General features: G+C 43.9%; 1 protein-coding gene across 1 annotated transcript in view; it reads left to right on the top strand.

Annotated features, from left to right (window-relative positions):
* The window catches only part of LOC138299792 (glutathione S-transferase Mu 1-like), an 81,044-nt gene that overhangs the window by 1,386 nt on the left and 55,162 nt on the right, over positions 1-24,496 (top strand). Inside the window, exon 2 of the mRNA XM_069238348.1 lies at positions 22,498-22,573. Within this exon, the coding sequence (XP_069094449.1) occupies positions 22,498-22,573 (76 nt within the window). The remainder of the gene's footprint in view (positions 1-22,497; positions 22,574-24,496) is intronic.

The following is a 24,496-nucleotide window of genomic DNA, read 5'->3' as shown; positions in this document are numbered from 1 at the left end:
CCGTGTAAATTACTCTGACGTTTTCTTAAGTGAGTGTAAACTGCTTCTTGGCACATCGCTCTGCTCTCGAATGCAGCTCAGGTACAATCCTCAAAACACGGCTGCACAATAAAACATAGAAGTGCTTGGCCATAGTGTTCCATCTGCCTACAGCTCGACTGCAGAGACAAGCCGTTGGCTCTGCTGTAGCTTGTTTAAAAAAAGGAAAAAACATTGAAAAATGTTGGAGGGGAAGTCAGTGCATACCTTAAGTTGTCAAAACTGTACTTTTGAGTTCCATATTAGATCCCTTATAAATGGCCTGCCTACATTTTGTTTATGCTTCTAACTCGGAAAGAAAGTGTCAGAATTAAAAGGAAAACAATTGCCAAGGCCCTATTCACTTAATACAGTACTAAAACATGTTACAGCCATGTCGGTCCTTCGCAGCTGCCCATAGAGCAGGTTTTTGGGCCTTCTCGGGACATCACCTCAGTCACGCAAAGTATGTCGTATGTCTTCTGCCTCAAACGAAAGCTGAGTACAGGAGGCAGTTCTTCTCTGTTCTCCACCCCCTCCGCCAAATTACCCATTCATGCCTTTGTATGACAAGTCCTTTGCATTCATGCCATATGTGGGGTACAAGAAATGAAAATAAAACAACCCTTAAAGTCTGTTCTTTGACCATACCTTGGAAAAAATATACCTCTGTATTTTAACACAGGTAGGTTGAAAGGGGTGTTGTGCAACACTGGGGTGGGTAGGATGGGAACCGAGCAGGTATCTGGTGGTAGAAAGCAGCATACAAAGGCAAAAGCCAGAAAACACCTCCACTGTACTTGAGTACAGAATGAGAAAGTACTTTCTTGACTGTTAACCGGTGAAGTAAGCAATGAGGGCTCTAAACCCATTCGGTTTTTGGTGTGTTCCACTAGGGATGTTTCAGCAGAGACCTGAAAAGCTGAGATTTCCCTTGTGTTTTTTGCTCCTGCTTTTATGGATTACTTCAATGCTGTGTACACAAATACACATATACTGATCATGTGATTGTATCCTGGAGTTGGAGATAAATAATTTTAACTTGGTCTCAAACAAGCCTCATTTTCTTGCCTCTCACTTTCGCCCCACAACTAGAGTGGGGCAGAGCAGTAACAGGGCAATAGAAGCAGAAAAGGTATAGAACAAAAGAGAAGTAGTTGTAAAATAAAGTTGGAGGCACAAGAGAAATGTTAAGATTGGGTTAAGAGTTCCTTGTTTGAGACCAGGAAAGCAAGAAGAATCGAGTAGATCTGGTGTGCTGTTTGCATAATGTGGGTTTAAAACACTGGGACAGCTGTAGGTCACCCTCTTGGTATGGAGCCAGTGCACAGCTAACTGTAGATGTCCTAAAGCAGACTGCGCCCACCTTACTGCTATTTCTACAGTGAAGTGAAGTCACACACAAGCTGTCACTGCTCCCTAATGCACATCACAGCTGGTTTGAGGCCACAAAGTTATCTAGTCCTGGCACCGGGATTGGCCGCAGTGAGGCGCCCTCTTGCACTGTGACTGTACCACATGTGCAGAGCCTATGGTGGGAAGTTGTTGGAGTCCACATGATGTTGCGGTCTCTAAATCCCTATTCATATTGCCGTGGTGAAACCACGTGTTAGAAGATAGAGCTGCGCCGCCATCCATAAAGCGTAAACCTTATTGAAGTGACGTGAAAAAATATCATAACATCTGGAAGGGTGTGGGAGAGTAGTGCTGCACAGTAATCATTTAATGGCAGTGAACAGTGGGCTAGAGTGTTTATCCTTCCAAAAACATGGGATGGAAATTGAGATCACGTGACCAATTTGACAAATCTGGTGTCTGGTTAAGTCAGAGGAACATTAGCATCTTATTGGTGCAGTGAATGGACACTGTACAGCATGCAGCCATATGAATCGTTGTGATGTCCTACTCAATGGCTTCCCAGATGCCACACTGGCACCACTCAGGAATCGTAAGTGGTTTTCCCAGTAAAGTGAGACATGAATGTAGGCCCCACAAAGGGCCTGTTCCAATGTTAGTTTTAATACTACCGGGTCTGAGAACCAGAGGGACCTGGCCCAGTTAAAGCCCTGTGTCAAGTTGTGAAAGACGTATTAGTCAACTTTCTTGTCTCCATGTTCCGCCCCTTGCTTAATGAAGTAATACTAGCAATGTGCTGCAATAAACTGCCTAATTTCCTTTTCTTGCCTCATAATTTAATTTTTCCAGCCAGACAACTTGGCCCTCCCCTAATGCATAATTACAATGGCCCTGGTCAGATCTATAGTTTTCTTTGTCATTATTATCCTAATGGGCACTATTCTTAGTAGTAATAGGGATATTATTTGGCTTAGTGATACCTTTTTCCCCTCTATTTACTCACATAGGTAAATGGAAAAAAGGCAGTGTCATTTTGAAGGCATGTAAACGTAATGGGGCTTCAAAAGAATGCAGCTGGCTGTATCAGAGGTGTGTGTGTGTGTTTTTTTTTTTTTTTTTTTTTAAATTAACCATGGAGTGCAGCATTGGCGATTTGGGGATGCTGTACAGCATGACTGAAAAGAAAAGGTAATTGACCTGAAGGTGAGATCTATTGGGTTTGACAATGCTTTTTTGTGGTTTGAGTATGAGTTCTCAATCAAATTAAACGAATCAGTGGGAAATGCACTATTAGATACACAGTATGACTGCATAAAAGATTGTTTTATGATAACGTGCTTGCAAAATAGTTTAAACAATATGCAATCAGGCTACCTGCTGCAAACCATTTTTATGTCCATTAAAAGCATGCTCTCCACAGCTCGGTTGATAACACTCTTACAATATCTCTCTAAAAAAAAAAAAAATCAGGTCAGGAAGCACAAGTGACTCCATCAATTAAACCCAAAGTGGCTTCCAAGTAGCCTTCCCATTTGCAGATTAAAAAATTGTACGTTTCATGTCTCTTAGACCGCAGGCACACTGGCAGAAAGGTTTGTTTCTTGTTCAGCTGTGTTGTGAAAGTTCAGAGTTTAAACAAAAAAAAAAAAGAATGCCTGGGTATGTTAATAAGCTGCGTTATGCAGGATGTGAATCCGCAATGAGGTGCTTTCATTGTTGGGCATTTTGCACGGTGGTTACTTAGGAGTGGGGTTTGAAGGAGGGGTAGGTTGTGATCAGTGTTTAGTGATGCCTTCTGTATAGTGTTGTGCTAATGGTCTGTGGTATGTGCCCCTGTCTCATCCAGTAGGCCCTTTTCAGACATAGTGTGGTTCAGGGTGTGTTTTGCCTGACTCGAAGTTGGGAGTCCTGATGGAGGATGCTGGGAGCCTGACCTACAGCCCTACCACTTATGAGTAGCATCTGCCCACCTCCAAGAACAGAATAATCGGATGAGCAGAAAGAGCCTAGAAGCTCGGTTCCTTGCGTGTGGTAACCTTGCTTCATTGCCACAGAGTAGCTGAATGAGGTGTGGGAGGGGAAGCGGTAGGCATTGTCCGGTCAGATGAGTGCATTTGAGAAACCACCCACGCTATGAGGCCCTCGGAGGGTCTGATAAAGGGGGTGGTGTGCTGAGAAGCAAGAGAGGGGGCCTGAGTGATGCCATTACCACAGTTCTATGTTTAATTGGGCAGAATTCGTACGAAACTTGCTGACCTCAGAAGGATTAAAGACTGCCCTAGACCAGAGGTGCCAGAATGTAAACGTAACCTGCAGGCAGGAGACTGAGGACTAGTGCGGGTGGGGTGGGGCATAGAATTGTTAGAGGTGAGGGCAGGATGAAGGGGCATGGGATGGATGGGAACAAGTGGAGGGCGAGGGGAAAGTTGGAGGGATGGAATTGGATTGGGTGGAGTCTAGGGGTGATAGTGGGTGGAGAGGCCAGCAGTTGGTGGAGAAACGAGGATGAATTGGATGGGTGGACAGATGTACCAAAGATATGGAGGGGAAGCAGACTGGAAGTGTGAGGGTTTTGGCCTGGGATACAGGGAGTGGCCTGGATCAGTGGAAGGACTGCAGGTAGTCAGATACTCTGGTGTTGAGACCAAGACTAAGGTGTACTAAGGGATAGGAAATCAAGGGATCCGTGAAGACGGGCCGTTGATAGAAAGTGATAGCCAAGGGATGGGCGGAGAGGAAAGGACATGGAGATAAATGGGCAGCCAAGAACAAGGGCTGGATGGAGAGCTGAGCACTGGGTGGAGATGATAGAAGATTGAGGCAGGGACTATGCAAAGTGATGGATGGATGGAGAGAGATGCAGTGGAAGGAAGAATAGCTCTGGTCCAGAAATGAGTGGAGACATTGCGGCAGTGGATGTGAAGAGGGAAGTAGTGCTGATGTAGGTAATTAAAAGGCCAGAAACGCATGATATAAAATCGCATCTAGAATGTGAAAAATGTGTAGTTTTCGTTTGACTCTTTGCAAGTCACATGCTTGCTTTCATAAATAAAAGATGAATTGACTTTAGAAATGGTTCACTACAGGGAAACTGATCGGTGGACATATGAGGACACAGGGGTGGGTGGATCCCCTGCCGAAGATGCATGTAGGCAGACGTCACCCCGTGAGGATGGGACAGCCGGCTGTGTGCGCTTGAGGCCAGCAGCGGCATGAAGGGGACAGTACCGTAAGAGGGGCAGATCGGGAGGGGTGTGTGTAAGTGCAGCATCCTAATGAGAACTGCTATGGAAGGATTTCGGAGAGGGGCGAAGCGCCCCAAAACTAGAATAAAGGGGAGAAGGCAGCAGCACCCTGAGAGAAAAAGAAAGGTACACTTAGATTGAAGGCAGTGCACTGAACACTTCACAGGGATTGGACAGTATCCTGAAAGCAGAGAGCTCGAAATGGTGTCCTGAGAGGTTGTGCTCCACACTTACAGAAAATTTCACCAAGAGTGGATTTTCAGGGAGGGACTTCACTCTGAGAGGAAAGATTGAACCGCACCTAGAGAGGCGCAGATTGATGGGTGCACATCTTGAGGGCTGGTGGAGAGACCGCGGCTAATGTGAAGAGACCGCAGCACTTTGAGAATTACACTAAACAGTACCCCAAGTGCTTTTCCAGGGAATGGGCAGGGCCTGAGGAGTGACATGGCAGCAACACTTTGAAAGAAGAAGTTTAAGTCAGAACAGTAACTGTAAAAAATAAAAATAATAGAACACAGATAAATCTGCACTGGGAGGCAGTGGCGGTTGATGCATTTTTAGAAGTGGTGGGGAAAAAAGCTGCGAGTGGAAATAAAAAAGTGAGCTTGAACCAAGCACAAGTTCATGTGTTATGCATTGTTAAAGTTTGTTATCATTCAATATATACATGGTTTATTTTATTAACCTCTTAGCTGCTGGGCCTTTTCCCCCCCCCAGTGCTGAGCCCTTTTTTGGCTATTTGGGGTAGTTCGCGCTTAGGGCTTCATAACTTTTTGTCCACATAAGCTAACCACGCCAAATTTGCGTCCTTTTTTTCCAACATCCTAGGGATTCTAATGGTACCCAGAGTTTGTGGTTTCCCCTGGAGGAGACCAAGAAAATAGCCAAAATACAGTGAAAATTTCGTTTTTTCCAAAAAAATGGGAAAAAAGGGCAGCCGAAGAAGGCTTGTGTTTTTTTCCCTGAAAATGCCATCAACAAAGGGTTTCTGGTGCTGAAATCACTATCTTCCCACCTTTCAGGAACGGGCAGACTTGAATCGGAAAACCACATTTTCCAACACAAATTTGGCATTTTACTGGGACATACCCCATTTTTACTATTTTTGGTGCTTTCAACCTCCTTCCAGTTAGTGACAGGAATGGGTGTGAAACCAATGCTGGATCCCGGAAAGCTAAACATTTATGAAAACTAGACAAAATTCTGAATTCAGCAAGGGGTCATTTGTGTAGATCCTACAAGGTTTTCCTATAGAAAATAACAGCTGAAATAAAAAAATATTGAAATTGAGCTGAAAACAACAGCCATTTTTCTTTGTTTTACTCTGTAACTTTTTCCTGCGATGTCAGATTTCTGAAAGCAATATACCGTTTTGTCTGCTGGACTCTTCTGGTTGCGGGGATATAAAGGGCTTATAGGTTCATCAAGAACCCTAGGGCCCGTATTTATACTTTTTTTAGCGCCGCATTTGCGCCGCTTTTTGACGGCTAACGGCGCAAACCTACAAAATACAATGGTATTTTGCAAGTTTCCGCCGTTTTTGCGTCAAAAAACGACGCAAATGCGGCGCTAAAAAAAGTATAAATATGGGCCTAGGTACCCAGAGCCAATAAATGAGGTGCACCCTGCAGTTGGTTTTCATTCTATACTGGGTATACAGCAATTCATTTGCTGAAATATCAAGAGTGAAAAAGAGGTATCAAGAAAACCTTTGCATTTCCAAAATGGGATCAAGATAAGGTTTTGAGGAGCAGTGGTTATTTGCACATCTCTGAATTCCGAGGTGCCCATACTAGCATGTGAATTGCAGGGCATTTCTCAAATAGACGTCTTTTTTACACACTCTCTTATATTTGGAAGGAAAAAATGTAGAGAAAGATAAGGGGCAATAACACTTGTTTTGCTATTCTATGTTCCCCCAAGTCTCCCGATAAAAATGATACCTCACTTGTGTGGGTAGGCCTAGCGCCCGCGACAGGAAATGCCCCAAAACACAACGTGGACACATCCCATTTTTTGACAAAATACAGAGCTGTTTTTTGCAAAGTGCCTACCTGTAGATTATGGCCTCTAGCTCAGCCGGCACATAGGGAAACCTACCAAACCTGTACATTTTTGAAAACTAGAGACCTAGGGGAATCCAAGATGGGGTGACTCGCGGGGCTCTGACCAGGTTCTGTTACCCAGAATCCTTTGCAAACCTCAAAAAGTGGCTAAAAAAACAAGTTTTCCTCACATTTCGGTGACAGAAAGTTCTGGAATCTGAGAGGAGCCTCAAATTTCCTTCCACCCAGCGTCCCCCCAAGTCTCCCGATAAAAATGATACCTCACTTGTGTGGGTAGGCCTAGCGCCCGCGACAGGAATGGATCACACAAGGGTCAATGGTAGTCCTTGCTTGAGGTCTACTGTTAACCCTGGAGTGATTCATTCCTGAAGCAGGCACTAGGCGCAGGCACACAAGCGGGGTTGTGTTTTTATCAGGACAAGTGGGGAAACACTGGGTGGTAGGAATTTTGAGGATCCCTGCAGATCCCTGGACTTCTGCTCATTGGAATGCAAGGAAAATTTGTTTTTTAAGCACATAATGTAATTTCAAGGGGATTCTGGGTGAAGGAAAACTGGTGAGAGCCATGCAAGTCCTGCACCCTTGGTCTCCCCTGGTACTAGTTTGTTAAAGTTAACCCACCACTCACACTGGTTGGTTTTAGCACCTCCAGAAATTATGGTTTTAAAGCATGATTACTTATCAAAGTATCTGAATGTTGAAACCAAGCCTTCTGAAGGTGGGCCATAAAGCCGCGTCCAGGCACCAACCTCTTTATGGTCCATTCACACGCCATTCACGCACAACAAACAACCCTTTCATATCGCCAGCCACGGGCCCAATCCAATCAATCACTCCACTCACATTAACTTACCGCTGCCAGACAAGGGCCCATCACATTCCCACGCCACAGAACGGAATAAGTTTGACTACATTTTACCACCTGTCAAGTAACTGTCTCCTTCTTCCTTAACATTACCAAATGCATGCATAACAAACCTTTACTAATGACTCCTGTGACAGCCACCTGAGGCTCAGGAAGACATGTTTTTCATGCGCCTTTAGCGCACTCTCTGTGCTAAATCCAACTCCTTCCAGTTTGTGGATGCAAGTTGGGGGTGTCCGAGTATGCCGTACAAAGCGATTCCTCGAACTGAGTGAGCATATCTACCTTTGAAACTAAGGGAGACATGCTGGGGATTTCTCATGCTGTTACCTAAAGAGAAGGTCATAGGCTACCTGCCTCCTTCTTCCTTAACATTACCAAATGCATGCGTAACAAACCTTTACTAATGACTCCTGTGACAGCCACCTGAGGCTCAGGAAGACATGTTTTTCATGCGCCTTTAGCGCAATCTCTGTGCTAAATCCAACTCCTTCCAGTTTGTGGATGCAAGTTGGGGGTGTCCGAGTATGCCGTACAAAGCGATTCCTCGAACTGAGTGAGCATATCTACCTTTGAAACTAAGGGAGACATGCTGGGGATTTCTCATGATGTTCCCTAAAGAGAAGGTCATAGGCTATGGAAAAGGGTAGTGTTTGGTACATAGGGGAGTCCATAGCATATGTCCCAGCCAACATTATGTGCAGTGATGTGACTATAATGCACTTATACAGCAAACTGAACATCTACTAAGTTCTGATGGAGGATGAACATGAAAAGCAGGTCAAACACTGACCTATACAAGTCATTCTCCTTTAGTGCTGGGATGGCACCAATGGGTTTGAATCCATAGGTGTAGATGATGTACATCTGTACTACCTTTACTATCTGCCTTCTACCTGTGCAATAACCCTGTGAAGGCACTCCTACCATAAGCTTTCCTTACCCATCCATGTCTCTGTTCTCATCAGAGTCCTGGCTAATCCTGTATAATAGCCAAGTGAACCTATACTAGTTTGTGGAAGCAAGTTGGGGGCTTCCAAGTATGCCCTACAAAGTGATTTCTCGAACTGAGAGAGCATATCTACCGTTGAAAGTAAGGAAGACATGCAGGTGAAGAAAGGGTACTCCGTGGCAATGTGGCATATGTTCTGTCTACTAGTATATGCAGTAGGGGGAAGAAAATGCATGTTAATTGAACAGAACACCGACCACGCCAAAAGGAAGTCCATGATGAAGTAAAATTCTGTGGCTCCTTGCCTAACGAAGCAGTGGCCCATGGACGTTCGGTATCCATGCACTGCCACTGAAAGGATTACCCAACAGCAGCTCAACCTCAGTCGATTTCCCAGAACTTTGCTTTAGTATGATACAACGTAAAGCAAGTAGGGATACAGAGGCCTGGTTGTGATGGACACTGGGGACAGTAATACCGACTCTCCTGCCGCTTTCCATGCTTTGAGCACACTTTACAGCGACGACATGGGCGATCCTTTTTGGGTGTTTTAGGTATGCGATCAGCAAAGTGTCGCTCCTGCAGCCTTGCCACATCCTCCAGAACATATGAGGTGGAGGCTGCTGCTTCTTCAGTAACAGCAGTGAGGCTTTCATTTACAGACAACTGGAAGTCAAGGAAAGTCATGAGTCTTCCTGTTGTTGTCTGACGGTAAACAACATATGCATTATATGTTGCCATCTGAATCAGGTGGGTAAACAGTTTCTTGTACCAAGTGCGAGTTTTACGACACGCATTGTATGGTTGAAGAACCTGGTCGTTCTTGTCCACTCCACCCATGTACTTATTGTAATCGAGTATACAGATGGGCTTGTGGACTTCGGCCATCTGACCCCAAACCGTGATGGGAGAAGTGCTCTCATCATGAATTGTAGTGAGCACGTATACATCACGTCTATCTAGGAACTTGACTGCGAGCAGTTCGTTAGAACGCAATGCAGTACTCTGTGATTTCTGGAGCTTCTTGCAAACAAGCTCCCGCGGGAATCCTTTGCGGTTACAACGAACTGTACCGCAGGCCACAGTGCCAGCTTTGTAGAGCTCACTGAACAGCTCTACTCCTGTATAGAAATTGTCCACATAAAGGTTATAACCTTTGTGAAGAAGTGGCTGGACAAGTTCCCATACAATCTTACCTGTGACCCCTAACGCGGGAGGGCAACCTACAGGGTTTAGGGTAGAATCCTTCCCTGTATACACTCTCAGGCTGTACACATAGCCAGTAGAGCTCTCACACAGCATGTACAGCTTTATGCCATAGCGAGCTCTTTTGCTCGCAATGTACTGTCTGAAAAGCAGCCGTCCTTTGTACAGGATCAAGGACTCATCGACTGCTATATTCTTTCCAGGAGTATAGATCTCTGGAAACCTGGCAGACAAATGTTCCACGACAGGCCGAATTTTGAACAACCTGTCATGATCTGGATGGTCCCGGGGCAATGCAGCAGAATTGTCATTGAAATGCAGCATGCGCTGCAGTAGCAAAAAACGATCTCTGCTCGTGTATGGTGCGAAGATGGGAGTTACCCAAACCGTGCAAGTCGTCCAGTAGGACTGCAAGGTGGGTTTCTGTACTAACCCCATTTTGAGGGTAAGGCCCAAAAATATCTTCAACTCCGCCAGCGAAGTGGGAGTCCACTGGCGTGCCCTAGAACGGGGCCCTAGAGTGCCTCAGCGCTCCCTCAGAAATTGGTCTGCACGCAAATTTGTTTGCTGCACAACTTTCTGAAGAAAGTCAACATCCAAAAACAGATAGATGTAGTCGACTGGCAAAAAGTTAGCTGTATCGACTTTACATCCAGCGTCACCAGTAAAAGGTGGAATTTGGGGCTGAACCAAACAGGGGGGCTGCCAAGAGAGCACTCGTTCTGTGCTTGCGGCAGCAAGCACGTGCTCTCTGGGTTCGGCTAACCCAATGTGGTCCCGCTGCCCAGAATGTGCTTGCGAAGGGACAGCACGGATGTCGTCATTGTCTCCTTCAGACTCACTGGAAGAGGTGTCGTCAGATGGGACTCCGCCGACTGAAAAATCACTCCCAGAATCTGCCCCATTGTCCTCTCCCTCAGATGCTGTCTCAGTGTCTGCTGTCTCAGTCTCTGAGCCTACATCAGAACTGTCCTCCATAACCCGAGCTAGGGCTTGATCAGCAGTCATCCAACGAGACGCCATCTCTGCAACTGGCTAAACTGTCCCTCTAAATTACTATCCTACATAGAAGGCAGATAGTCACAAAATTGCTTGTTGGTATGTTTGTTGTGTACAACAGGAAATGTCGTCACCTTACCTTCGCTTCTTCTCCAATTCTGCAGATTCTCTGAAAACACTGAAAAAAACAAAAAAAGAATGTATTACTTCACCTTACCACACACCCTGTGCAACAGTCATTTTTGGTGCTCTGCCTCCCATTACCTCCTCTTCTAATTCCCTCAGTACTATCCAGCAAAACTGCCACTACAGAAAAGACATGCATGCATGCATAGTGTGTGTGTGTGTGTGTATATGTGTGTGTGTGTGTGTATATATATATATATATATATATATATATATATATATATATATATATATATATATTTATATGTTTAGAAACAAAGTGGTTGAAGGGTTGCTGGGCGGCACACTCCACTGCCGGTGCCCAGTGACCGGGAAGACCAATCTAGAAATTATCTAATGCCGAAAAATTTCACCGCACTCCATGAAGTACAAATAAACGTGTATTTTATTGCAGTCAATAACCACCAACGTGTTTTAACTCACCAAGGAGTCTTGATCACGGTCCTCGTGGAGTGCAGTGAAATTGTTCACCATTATAAAACAACACACACAAGAATAACAAGCATTTACAATGCAATGGGTCTCGCATCTGCTCGAGTTAGAGCTATTAGCGTTATAAACTCCTAACCCAACTTTTCTTGCCACATAAATTGATAATTTAAAGTTAAACTCTTTCACATAAGAGAGCCGATTCACAGCGCCATGGCCACCATGAGCATCATGTGAAGAGTTACACAAAAGGAAAAGAAGTTCGCTCGCAGTTAAACGTAACAGCAAAAGTGCAATTAGCCATGTACCAGGGGCGATGGCCAAGGCGGTAGCAAAACCTCCCCAAGGAGGGACAAAGGTAAATCATTTTCCAATGCCATCAAAGGAGTGGTAGTGATGGGCGTGAGGTGGGCGTTGTTAGAAGCCCAGATACACACCAACAAGTCAGAAAAGCAGCACATGGACGCTGCAATGCTTGTCCTGAAAAAAATATATCTATCTATATATATATATATAGAGATATAGAGATATATATGTGTATACATATATACACATATATATGAGACTCATGTCACAAATCTTTTTTTTTTTATACATGTGTGCTTGCCCTCGGCAAAGCACACATGTATAAAAAAAAAAAATGGCCCCATTGATGGTCACCCTAAGGGCTGACCACCAACAATTAGTTTTTTGTTTTGCGATCGGCCTCCCCAGGCAAAACGACGTTTTTTTTTTTTCCCCCTGGGGTCGGCCCGTGTTCCAAGGGCCGACCCCGCCATTTTTTTATTTGTATTTATTTATTTTTTTTGTGGGGGGCGCGATCGCCCCCCAAAACAGTGTAAATAATTTAAATATTGCCGGGGGGGGGGCCGGCCCTTTTACGAGGGGGCCGACCCCCCCAAAGAAGATCCCTGGTGCCTAGGGGCGTTTCCTGCCCGTGGATCGCAGCCGCGCTGCGATCCACGGCCAGGAAATGGTGCCAGGGAGGCATCGATGGAAAGGGGAGAGCCTCCCCTTTCCATCGATGCCTCCCTGGCATCTGGGGAGGCCGTTTTGGCCTTTTTTTCCCCACCGGAGAAGGAGAGAACGCTTACCTCCGTCTCCTTCTCCGGTGGGGAAAAAATGTGACGGCGCGCCTCGCTGACGTCCTAAGGGGGTGGGAGGGGGGTGGGATGGAGACGCGGAAGCTCTTCCGCGTCTCCTACGGTGGAAAAAAAAAAAAATCCTCCGGTGCATTGCACCGGAGGATTTTTAACCCCCTCCCTGGTGTCGGCCACTGGTTGTGACCCGCACCAGGGAGGGAGTGTGGGCGTCGGCCAGTGGCCGACGCCCGCATTCAACGGGTTAATGTATAATTTATCCTGTATCACTTTGAACATTTCACATCTCCCCTGGTATTGCTTAATGGTACATTCTACATGAAGCTTAACTTGGAACGTTGATGAAATAACAGTTGATAAGCGCAGCTGAGGAGAGTGATTGGTTGAATAAAGAAGAGTCCTTCCTCATAATTCTGACTCCCGTGTTAAATTACTCCACTCTTACAAGAAAGCTTGCCACCTTTTTTTATAAAGATGCAAATGGATTCCCAAACAGTATTGCCACATTCCCTGCGGGCACATTACTCAACCTGCACTTGGACACGTCACCCTACTCACCCAGCAGTTACAGCTTCATATTGCTGTGTTCACTCTATTGTCACACATGCGTACAAGTCACCTAGCACTTACCCAGGCAAAGCATTCACCCTGCACTCGTACAGCATCCCCACTCACCCTGCACTCATACAGCATCCCCACTCACCCTGCACTCATACAGGCACACCGCTTACCATGCACTCATACAGGCACACAGTTCAATCTGCACCCCTACATACTGAAAACGAAAATACTTCTAGCTGATGCTGGATTCGGCAGAATCCTAAATACACATAATCTCACACCAGCACACAATCATTCATTCCAGTTACAAACCTTCAGAGGAACACTTTCTGGGGACCAGAACTCTTAAAGTTTAAACTAATTACTGGTTGAGAGGCTAACAAGGGAAGTCCATGTTCTTCTCCCCAGCAGCTGATCTTAATCTGCCCAGCCTCTGTTTATTGCAGTGGGCTTAAAAGAAACATGGGAGTTATATGCATTTCTAGGGGCTGCTGTTGCCTTTAAAGTGTCTGAACAGAGTAATTATGCAGTTGAAACGACACAACACGATTTGCCATGGAGGCACGAGGCAAACGTTTTTTAAGAGCTGAAACTAAGCACCACAGAGCCTTCATTAAAGCAACTCGGTGGTATTTTCTTCTGTTTACTGTTAGTGGGATGACACAACTGCAGAAAAGAGAAGCAGTACCTTGGTGAGCAAAAGGGCACACAACACCCTATTCTTTATAATATAGATAAATAATGTCATTGGAAAAGTTATGCTGGAGGCTGAGGTCTAATCTTTGTATTATGAAAATTCTTACGAACTCGATAGGCCAGACGTAATTATTGTGAATCTCATGTTTTGCAGCCAACAATCCTTTAACAGAGGGTAACAATCCACCCACCCTTAAAGCCTTTAGATTGGTACTGTTAGGTGGATTCTCACAGATTACTGTCGAAGGCAAGGGTTTTTATTTTAATCCTCCCTTTAGCAAACGCTGCAAATGACATATTTACACATTAATATTCTTTGTTAACCATCTTACTAGTGGGATGAATATTGCTTTGTCAAATGCAGTTTTGTGTATATACTTTTCTGACTGTATTCCTGAGGGTTTAACTGTAGGAAAGCTTATGCAGGATTCTGCAGGCCTGGCAAATTTATTGTAGTGTGAGGCAATAGAAGGGCGGGTGGCCATTAGGGTGTGTTAAAAGCTGGAGACAGATATTTGTGTTGTACAGAATCTTACATTAGTTTAAGGCAAGGTTCTGGTTAACACTAAGTGTTGAAGATTTGAAATGTTCCAATTCTTGTTAAGGCCATTTTTTTAAAGGGGTTTTGCTAATTTTATTTTTGTGTGCGTGTGTGTGTATATGTATATGTGTGTGTGTGTGTGTGTGTGTATATATATATATATATATATATATTATTACTATGTATTTCTGATGACCACCATATGTGCAATACTAAAGGCTTCAGTTGGTTAAGGTGACAAGCTGATGAAAGCTGTACGCATGATTGGTTCATTGGTAACATTTCAGTCAGTTTACGTAGCTGCAATTTGATCAATCTGAAAATTTATGCTGAAGAAAGTAGTTCTAATCATCTGTTGCGAATGCTTCAACCAAAGCTAAAAGGCCTTTAAGGCTGGATTATTATGTTGTTGATGGTTGTAGACTGGTATTTTGTTACATAGAATTTCACAGATTAATTTGGAAAGCCAGGAAGAATGTACATTTGAAAAAGTGTCAGATGATAGGGGTCCATTAATCAACCACAATTAGGTCTGCCCTATTGTGAGACTATGGTTGTGTAGTGATGGAGTGCACATTCACTGAGGCATCATGGTGCGAACACTCAGAAGATACTGACATGTTCCTGTATTTCAGAGCCAAAGGCTTTCTCAAATAGCAAGCTTTTCACTGCCCGTCTAAAAGATTCCAGGGATGTGTGGCCGATCAAATGTATGCCAAGAAGGAGTTCCAATTCCTGGGAGCCAAAAATGAAAACGTACAACCTTGCACTCTTGCTTACCAGAACCTAGGTACAGATTGGCTTTAGAAGAGTGCAGAGCCCTAGCCAGCATAAATCTTGCCACATATTTAGCAAAGTCCAGGGCTAACCCATGGATAGGCTTATCCTAAACAGCATATTTTAATTTGAATGTGCTATTTTATTGGTAGCCAATGTATTTATAACAGTGTAAGTGTGTAATCTACAAGGGGCCTTAAACAGGAACCTGGCGGCTGCATTCTGAAGTAATGAGTCTCTTTGAATCAGTCTGGCAAACCAGATTAATGCTGCCAGCATAATCAATTCTCCCTCCAATAGCTACAATTTTGTGGCTCCCGATAAAAGGTAAGGCGTGAACTTTCTCACTGTGTGGGGAGTAAATACCCCTTTTGAAACCACACTATTAATTTGCAGTCTGTTAGTTCATGGTCCACTATTGTTCCCAGGTCTTTCGCTGACCCCTTAATTTGTCCACGCTCCTTGAAGACTAAATGCTGAGACTACAAATTTCAGTCTTCAGTAGTTTTTCAAAATGTCTTGATCCACCTTTTGATAAATACATTGATTCTTGGAAGAGAAGTTGAGACGTCTTCTCTACAAGCATAATTAAAGATGCTGCACTTTCTTTTGCACACCTCTTTTATCAATGGCAGTATAAAACTATTAAAAAAAAATAAAGTGGAGTGAGGACTGGCCCTAAAGGAACTCAGCCCATTTTGACCACAGGAGCTACAAAGGGCGCTGAATGTACCTCTTGATAGCTATTACTGATAAAGGAACTTAGCCACTTGTATGCCATTTCAGAGATTCCCGTGGCCCTAAAACCGTAATATCCTATGGTCAACCGTATCAAAGTCTGCAAAAAGATTAGGCCTGATTAATATCATGACGTCCTTTTTTTTTAAAGCGGCTACACAGTTTGAGCTATGTGAGATTTGACTATTTTTGTTAAGTAAAGGCCTGTAGGTTTTTAATATTTCAGCCATCGTCTTGTTTTTTTTTTTTTTTTTCTCTTTTGCAGAGACAACTGTAGCTTGCTTAAACATGTTTGGTACTAGTCTGTCTACAAGGACTTGTCGAGCAAGGAAGGTATGGTAACCTCAATAGGCTTTTAAATGTGTTTGGCAGGAAGTCAACATTTCTAAAAGTTTTCATTTTGCAACACAGGGAGGGACTTTAGAGTCATTGAGACAATAGGAAGGTTTAACAAATTTTTTGTGGGCGGTAGGTTTAGGAGATGGTATTAAAGGAGTTTCAGCTATTGTTGCCCTCTAAAACTTTGTAAGGTGACGGGCACACAAGTGTGTGTGTGTGTGTTTGGGGGCTGGGGGTTTGCAAATTCAGAAAAGCATGTTGCACCCTCAGACAGTACCAGCTGACTCAAACTGATGTGTTCATCAACTTAATTACCAATGTGTGTGTATTGCTTCCTTGGGGCCACATGATAGTTTTGCAGTCAGTTAAAAGCTGCACTGAGAGGCACCAACCCAGTTACTATGCCAGAGATAATCATGTAACTCAGGAAGAATAGCCTAATTACACTTCAAGAATAAACTTCGTTATGAAGCAGCATTTGAGTGATTGTGAAGTGCTAGAATATGTCCCTGAGGTAAGTAATCACAAAACACACATTGCTGTGAGGCTTCATAGAAATGAGGGAAAATAACATTTATGGAATAAACTTCGACTACCCCTCACTGATTATTGATAATTAGGGTGACTGGTAGTGTAGTGGATAATTAAGAGAAATGATCTTGATTCTAAACCATGCAGCAATATCTTTCCAGAGCCTTTTCTGAATTTGCTCTGCAGGTTTCGAATATTCTCATCGTCAAAAGTAGGTGAAAGCTTTCCTATGCTTCAAAGCGTGACTGAGGCACAGTTCACTATGTCAAACTTAGTGACCGTCCAATATCTTTCAATGTTCCTGACTTGAATGAATGTCCTTTAATAGATGTTTTATCTAGGGTTGTACTACTGAATATCAACACTAACAATATTGTGGTAATTGAATATTGAGGACCATTTTGAGGGTCAAAATATCAAAAGGCATATATAAATAGGTAAGTATAGATTTACCTTTCCTGACTCTAAATCTGCACACCTGCAGATACACATGCTATGCATACTTCTGCCATCTAATGTTGGGCTCTGAGTGTTAAAAGTTTTTGGGCTGACCGTGTGGAAGCCTCATGGATCGGACTCCATTTCAATTCTACCCTTGGTGCCACGCTTAATTCCCTTAGACAGACAAACACCTGGTCTGTAAGCTCTTCCTTTCCCCAGACCATCGGGAAGAAAATTGCGAGGCCTGCAGATCCTTCCGGTCAAAAAGACACTTCAGGACAGAAGATCACAGAGGCTCGAGATGGCATCAAAAAGCTCAGAACATCTCGACATCGAAGAGGAAGGGATCATGCAGTCTCCGTTTGAGGATCAGACTCTGCCCTCAATTCTGAGGACAGATTAGTCACGGCAGGACAGCATGTGAGTATGCCTGCCCCTGTACTATCTAAGCCCAACCATAAGGCCTTGGACTCCACTGCCAGAAGGAAATGGCTTGACCCGAAAGATGCTCGGTGACCAACCCACCAGTTTGGCACCGAAAAAGGCCACTCCTCCGAAGCCATCGGAGTCGAGACGAAGCTCCATCTCTGAACCGAGCAAACACCACTCTTCTGAGTCCAAATCTCAAATCATTTTCGGAGCTGAGACCATCCTCAACTCCATCTTTTTCGATACCGAAAAAGCCAGCTTCAGACCCGAAAAGGCCCAGTTATACTGAGGAGCATGGACTTTAAAAAAAAAAACACTTAGAGAAAGCCCCAAATCTACTGAGGAGGACTCACAAATGCAACCAGTCATGGAAGTAATGGATGAAAGGCAAGCCAGGATTCATATCCATAAAGAAACTGGCAGAATTTTAACCATCTCCTCCAAAACCAAAGAGTAAATTAGCCTTTCAGGAGGAATTGGACACTAAACAGGCGCCAGCTGAAGTGCCAGAAACAGACCTTCACCTCCTCAGTTTTCTCCTCCTCACTCTCCACATCTACACAACTCTCCTCCTACACCTATGTAGTCACCATTACACATTTGATTTGCAGCAGGACAATGTGGATCCATGGGATCTTAATGGTCCAGACCCCATTCCGGAAAATAACCCAGGTTGCTATCCCTCTAAGCCTTCACCACCGGAGGATAGTACAGGCTACAATCAAGTGACAGCTAGGGCGGCAGCATATCATAATGTCACCATGCACACTGAGCCATTAGAGGATGATTTTTATTTTTTATTTAATACACTCTCCTCCACGCATGCAACCTATCAGTCACTCCTATGCTCCCCGGCATACTAAAACATGCTGACGAAATATTTAGCGAGCCTATAAAAGCAAGAATCTTTACTCCTAGTGTAGAAAAGAGAAATATAAGCCACCTCCTTCCGATCCTGTCTATTACCCAGCAGCTACTTCTAGACTCCGTAGTGGTAAGCGCTGCCAGGAAGAGGGCAGACTCGCTGTCATCTGGTGATGCACCCCCACCAGACAAACAGTAGGAAGTCTGATGCTGCAGGGAAAAGGGTGGCATCTCAGGCAGCCAGCCAATGGAGAATAGCCAACTCACAGGTGTTGTTGGCTAGACATGACAGGGCCCATTGGGACGAGATGAAAGATATAATCCAGCATCTCCCCAAAGAACAGCAAAAATGGGCACAGCAGATAGTGGAGGAAGGGCAAGCCATCACTAACAATCAGATTAGGTCTGCCCTAGACTCAGCAGATACAGTGACCAGAAGCAACACTGCTGTAACCATAAGGTGGTATGCATGGCTTAGGCCCTCAGGATTCAAACCTGAAATCCAACAGACAGTGTGATTATGCCTTTCAGCACAAAACAGCTTTTCGGCCCAGAGGTCGACACTGCTATGGATAAAATGTGTAAGGAGTCAGACACTGCAAAAGCCATGGGTGCACTATGCACCACACAGTACAGGGGATCCTTGCTCAAACTGCAGTTTGAGCTCTAAATCCACCTCTAAACTGGGGAGGCATCCACATCACAGCCTACCAACCTCAAGATCAACAAGGTGGTTTTAAAAGCACTTATGGAGGACAGTACCCCAGAAGCAAGGGAAAATATCAAACACCAAAACAAGCCTCACAACAAAGTAAACCGTGACTTGTGCCATTCCTCTCCAATCCACACCTGCGGTCAGCCAACTGACAGTTGTAGACCACTGGACTGTGCTGCACACACCTTTCTAAAGGGTAATTTTCCACCAAAACCACACAAGCTATCCCCAGACAATATCACTCTGTTACAGGAAGAAGTCAAATCTCTATTACTGAAACAAGCAATAGAAGCCGTGTAACAATCAAGTAGGGACGGGAGTTTACTCACTGTATTTCCTCATTCCTAAAAAGGATGGCACCCTAACGCCAATATTAGATCTCAGAACCCTCAATCTTTACATCCTGTCAGAACACTTTCATATGGTAACCCTACAGGATGTTATCCCACTACTTCCAAAACACGATTTCATGGCAACATTAGACCTCAAAGATGCGTCTTTTCATATACCCATCCATCCTGCTCACAGAAAATATCTCTGGTTTGTCATTCAAGCAAAGCACTATCAGTTCAAGGTGTTACCCTTTGTGAATACCCTTGGAGCTGTTATTATTCCAAAAGTGCCTAGCGGTAGTCGCAGCCTACCTAAGAAGACAACATACATGTCTTTCTATATCTAGACGATTGGCTAATAAAATCAAACAGTCATACGCAGTGTCAAAACCATGCGCATTATGTAATACAAACCCTGGACACGCTAGGGTTCTCAAATTACCAAAAGTCACAACTACAGCCTGCGCAAATACGACAGTATTTAGGGGCAATACTAAATACGCAGAGAATACAAGCATTCCCGAATATAATAGCACAAATACAGACAGGTCAAGAGTACACTGTCAAATTTGTCATGAAAATATTACGGATGATGGCATAATGTATTGCAATTGTTCCACATGCAAGACTAAACATGCGGCCCTTAAAACAGTGCCTTGCACAACAATGGTCACAAACACAGGGTCAACTTCAAGATCTATTGTTGATAGACTGCCAAACCTACATGTCCCTTTAGTGTTGGAATTTCACAAATCTAAACAAAGGGCGGCCATTTCAAGACCCTGTGCCTCAGACCATAATTACAACAGATGCATCAATGATTGGCTGGGGAGCTCACCTCAACAATAACATTCAAGGACAATGGGATGCCCACCACAAACAGCTACACATAAATCACTTAGAGTTGTTAGCTGTCTTCCTAGCACTCAAAGCTTTTCAGCCTCTCCTTATTCGCAAGAATGTCCTGATCAAAACAGACAACATGACCACCATGTAATACCTAAACAAACAGGGAGGACACATTCGTCCCAACTCTCCCTCCTAACTCAAAAAAATTGGAAATGGGCAATACACAACCAAATTCACCTGGTAGCACAATACATCCCAGGGATACACAACCAATTAGCAGAAATCATCAACAGACACGAGTGGGATATTCACCCAGAAGTACTTCAAAAATACTTTCAACAATGGGGAACACCAGACCTAGATCTGTTCGCCACCAGTGAAAACGCAAAATGCCAAAACTTTGCATCCAGATACCCACATCCCCTATCCAAGGGCAGTGCTCTATGGATCAATTGGTCAGGGATATTTGCTTACACTTTTCCCCCTCTCCCACACATTCCATTTCTAGTCAGTAAATTGCGTCAAAACACGCTCAATCTGATACTCATAGCGCCAATGTGGGCACGTCCGCCGCGGTACACAACACTATTAGACCTGTCAGTAATACCACGCTCAACTCACAAACAGACCAGACCTGTTAACACAAAACAAAGGACAGATCAGGCACCCAAATCCCAACACACTCGATTTGGCTCCTGAGGCCATAGAATTTGGCTATTTACAACTACCAACAGAATGTATGGAAGTAATTAACTAATCAAGAAAACCCACTACTAGACAGTGCTATGCGAACAAATGGAAAAGATTTGCATATTACTGTCAATCTAAACAAATTGCCCCTCTTTCAGCATTAATACAAGATATTGTATACTAATTACTTCATTTACAAAAATCAAATTTAGCATTCTCTTCCATAAAAATAGATCTCACTGCAGTTTCCGCATATTTGCAAAATATACAGCACAGCTCTTTATTTAGAGTACGTGTTATCAAAGCCTTCATGGAAGGCTTAAAACTCATCATTCCACCCAGAACACCTCCAGTTCCTTCGTGGAATTTAAACAAAGTGCTTACATGACTTACAGGCCCACCATTTGAACCTATGCACTCATGTCAAATACAATTCTTAACATGGAAGGTTGCCTTCCTAGTTGCAATTACATCATTGCGAAGAGTTAGTGAAATTCAAGCTTTCACTATTGAGGAACTGTTCATACAAGTACACAAACATAAAGTGGTACTACGAATTAACCCTAAATTTCTTCCTAAAGTGGTATCACCTTTTCATATCAATCAAACAGTGGAACTACCAGTCTTTTCTTCCCACATCCAGATTCTGTGGCAGAAAGAGCTCTACATACATTAGACATTAAAAGAGCTCTAATGTACTACATAGATAGAACAAAACCATTCACGCGAACTAAACGGCTATTTTTAGCTTTTCAAAAACCTCATACAGATAACTGCTTTGTAGTCTATGCATAGCATGGGTATCTGCAGCTACACATGCCATAGAAGGGAAAATGTCACTTACCCAGTGTACATTTGTTCGTGGCATGTTCCGTTGCAGATTCACATGCACCCTCCCCTTCCCTTCCCTCCCGGAAGCCTGTAGTTGTTTAGGTTAAACACTTGTACATGCGTGTGTATATATTTATTTATATATTCCGTTAGCATGGACTTCTTTCTTTATACTCTATCACTCCTACCTTACCCTCTGCGGGAAAACAATCTAACATGGAGTTGATGCCCATGCGCAACGAAGCCGGAGAGTCACTCGATCCGGGACTCAAACACTTCTTCGAAGAAAAACAACTTGTAACACTCTGAGCCCAACAACAGATGGCAGAAGTATGCATAGCATGTGAATCTGCAGTGGAACATGGCACAAACCGATCTACACTGGTTACAGGTAGGTATATTCTGTCCCACCAATATTGTGGATTCTATATTTGGGGTACTTTTTTTTTTTATTATTATTTTTTTTTTATATATGTCCAGTACGTATCTTAAGGAATACAATACTGCCTAGTGCATTGTGTGTAAAGTGCTCGAACATCCACTGGGATAATGTCCGAGCTATAGAACGACAAAGGAGGCAGGTACTCCTCTTGTAGCTGGGAACCCATTAGATTAAGAGGGTTGAAATGCCTGTGCCTTTGTCCAGTGTGTCTAATATTGACTTCCTCATATGAGGTTACGTACTGATGACCCATGCCACATACTTGATCTTGTCTGTTATGCTTTCTCCCATTACAGCTGGCGCATCCCATCAGGCTGCTCTTGGAATACACCGGGACTTCATATGAAGACAAGCAGTATGTCTGCGGACCAGGTAACCAAGGGTTGGATGTGGCATAAGATGTCTTCAGTGGGCCAGGTCATGAAAAATTGAAGATGGTTTTGAACTTTGCCGGCCTGGTACTCCTTGGATTACTTTCAGATAATCTTCATTACTTAGTCTTACTCCTAGTGCCAGTCCTTACAAAGTGAAGTGGATCTCATGTCTAGAGCTGGATGCTAGATGTTTCCATTTATTCATACTGGTAGCCCTGATCCTCTGTTTGGGTGTGCTATAAAGGTGAAATTTTCAAATACCCAAGTAGCTCTGAATTGGACCCAAGCTTATCTCTCCCTCAAACCAGCTTTGGGGGATGGGGCATGCACAAGGTAGTTTCAATTTTAGTAGTACCTGTGGGGTACAGGTAAGAAATATAGACCTTACTTCCACATCTCATTGGAGTCCTTACAAACAGCTGCATGCTGGTGCGTCACTGCTGATCAGTCTAGCATAACATGACACCAAAATCTGGCGTGCTGCAGAACATCACGTGTTGGCAATAGGGACCTCTCTAGCACATTTTTAGTGACAGTCTGGAGTCCTAGCTGTAGGCCGCCCCTCTACCAAAACATAGTGCTCATGAAGCAATCAACTTGGCTCTTCAGTGAATCTGAACCTCCATGACCACTGGTAAAAATGTGTACATGCAAACTACACCGAACTCGAACCCTAGCTGAGGCTAACCAGGTGAGCATTGACTGCATCGCACCTGCAAAGTTCACTTGCACTTAGATGAGCACTGGAACTTCGGCATGCAGATCAGATTGCTCGTGTTAATCTTTTAGCAAGCCCTAGTTGGGCATTTAATGAGCCTCACTAGCTGAGCCTTAGTCAAACTCCACTTATTGGTTACTTGACTTATGCAACATATCCCTTTAAATATTATACTCCCCACCCCAAATGTATAGAGACTATTAGTCAGTAGGTTTACATCTATTATTTTCAAAACCCTAAAATCTATTATAAGTTAGTGCTCATTTCTCCCTATAAACCAGCGTTGGTATATTTATTTTGTCCTACTGAACATGAGCAAGTCTTTAAAGTAGCTGGAGTGTTTTTATGCAAATTTTTAGGTTGAAAATTGAATGGTGCCCAGGAGGGTGTGGGGGGTGGGAGACAGGCATCTGGTAATTCCTGTCTGAGTAGCTGATGGTTGGGGAGGTAGGAAGTGAGAACAGCAACAGCGCTAAGAAGCGCGCGCCACCACCACCACCCAAAAAAGACTGATAAGGCCCTTCCCTGACAATTGCAGGGAGATGCTTGGAGGACACAGGTAGGATTTAGTTTTACCTTATGCATGCTAGATATAACAGACGGGGATTAGAAAACGTTTTGCCCTGAAGACAGCCAGAGGACTCATGTTTTGGCACTCACAGAGGTACCTGCCGGGAAACTATTCTGAAAGCATGTTGACAGTTTGAAAAGGGTGTAAGGGGGGGTGATCATTATAGATCCACTAGACACCCGGGCCCCCATTGTATAGAAGGGGGGTGAAGTGGTTTTAATTATCATCCTGAATAAAGAATTTTTGAATAGATATTGAGAGTTTTAACTTTAAAATGGTGGTGTGTGTGTGTGTTTTTCTTTTTTGGGGGAGGGGGGTAAACTACACTGGTACCCTATTAACTAGTAGACCATTTATCTAGATCTCCCTACCCCAAGAGGAGCTAGTTCTCCCCTGGAGTTAGTTGAGACTGCCAGGTGAGTATCATCTGTACCCGGCCAATGAAGAAGAATGCCACGATCAAGTGGGTGAGGCTTTTTCATCCATAAAGGAAATGTCCCCTAAAGAAGGAGACTACTTATGGTCGTGCAGTAGGTATCAAACAAGTATACAATAGTAAAGTGAATGAAGCTTCTACCCCATTTTTGAGTATGAGGTAGGAAGTGAACCATTGTAGGATTATGCCAGTGAAG

The sequence above is a fragment of the Pleurodeles waltl genome, chromosome 6 (assembly GCF_031143425.1).
Source record: "Pleurodeles waltl isolate 20211129_DDA chromosome 6, aPleWal1.hap1.20221129, whole genome shotgun sequence".
In the NCBI taxonomy this organism is placed as follows: Eukaryota; Metazoa; Chordata; class Amphibia; order Caudata; family Salamandridae; genus Pleurodeles; species Pleurodeles waltl.
Note: the sequence above shows the minus strand (reverse complement) of the source record. Positions and strands in the feature narration are given on the sequence as shown.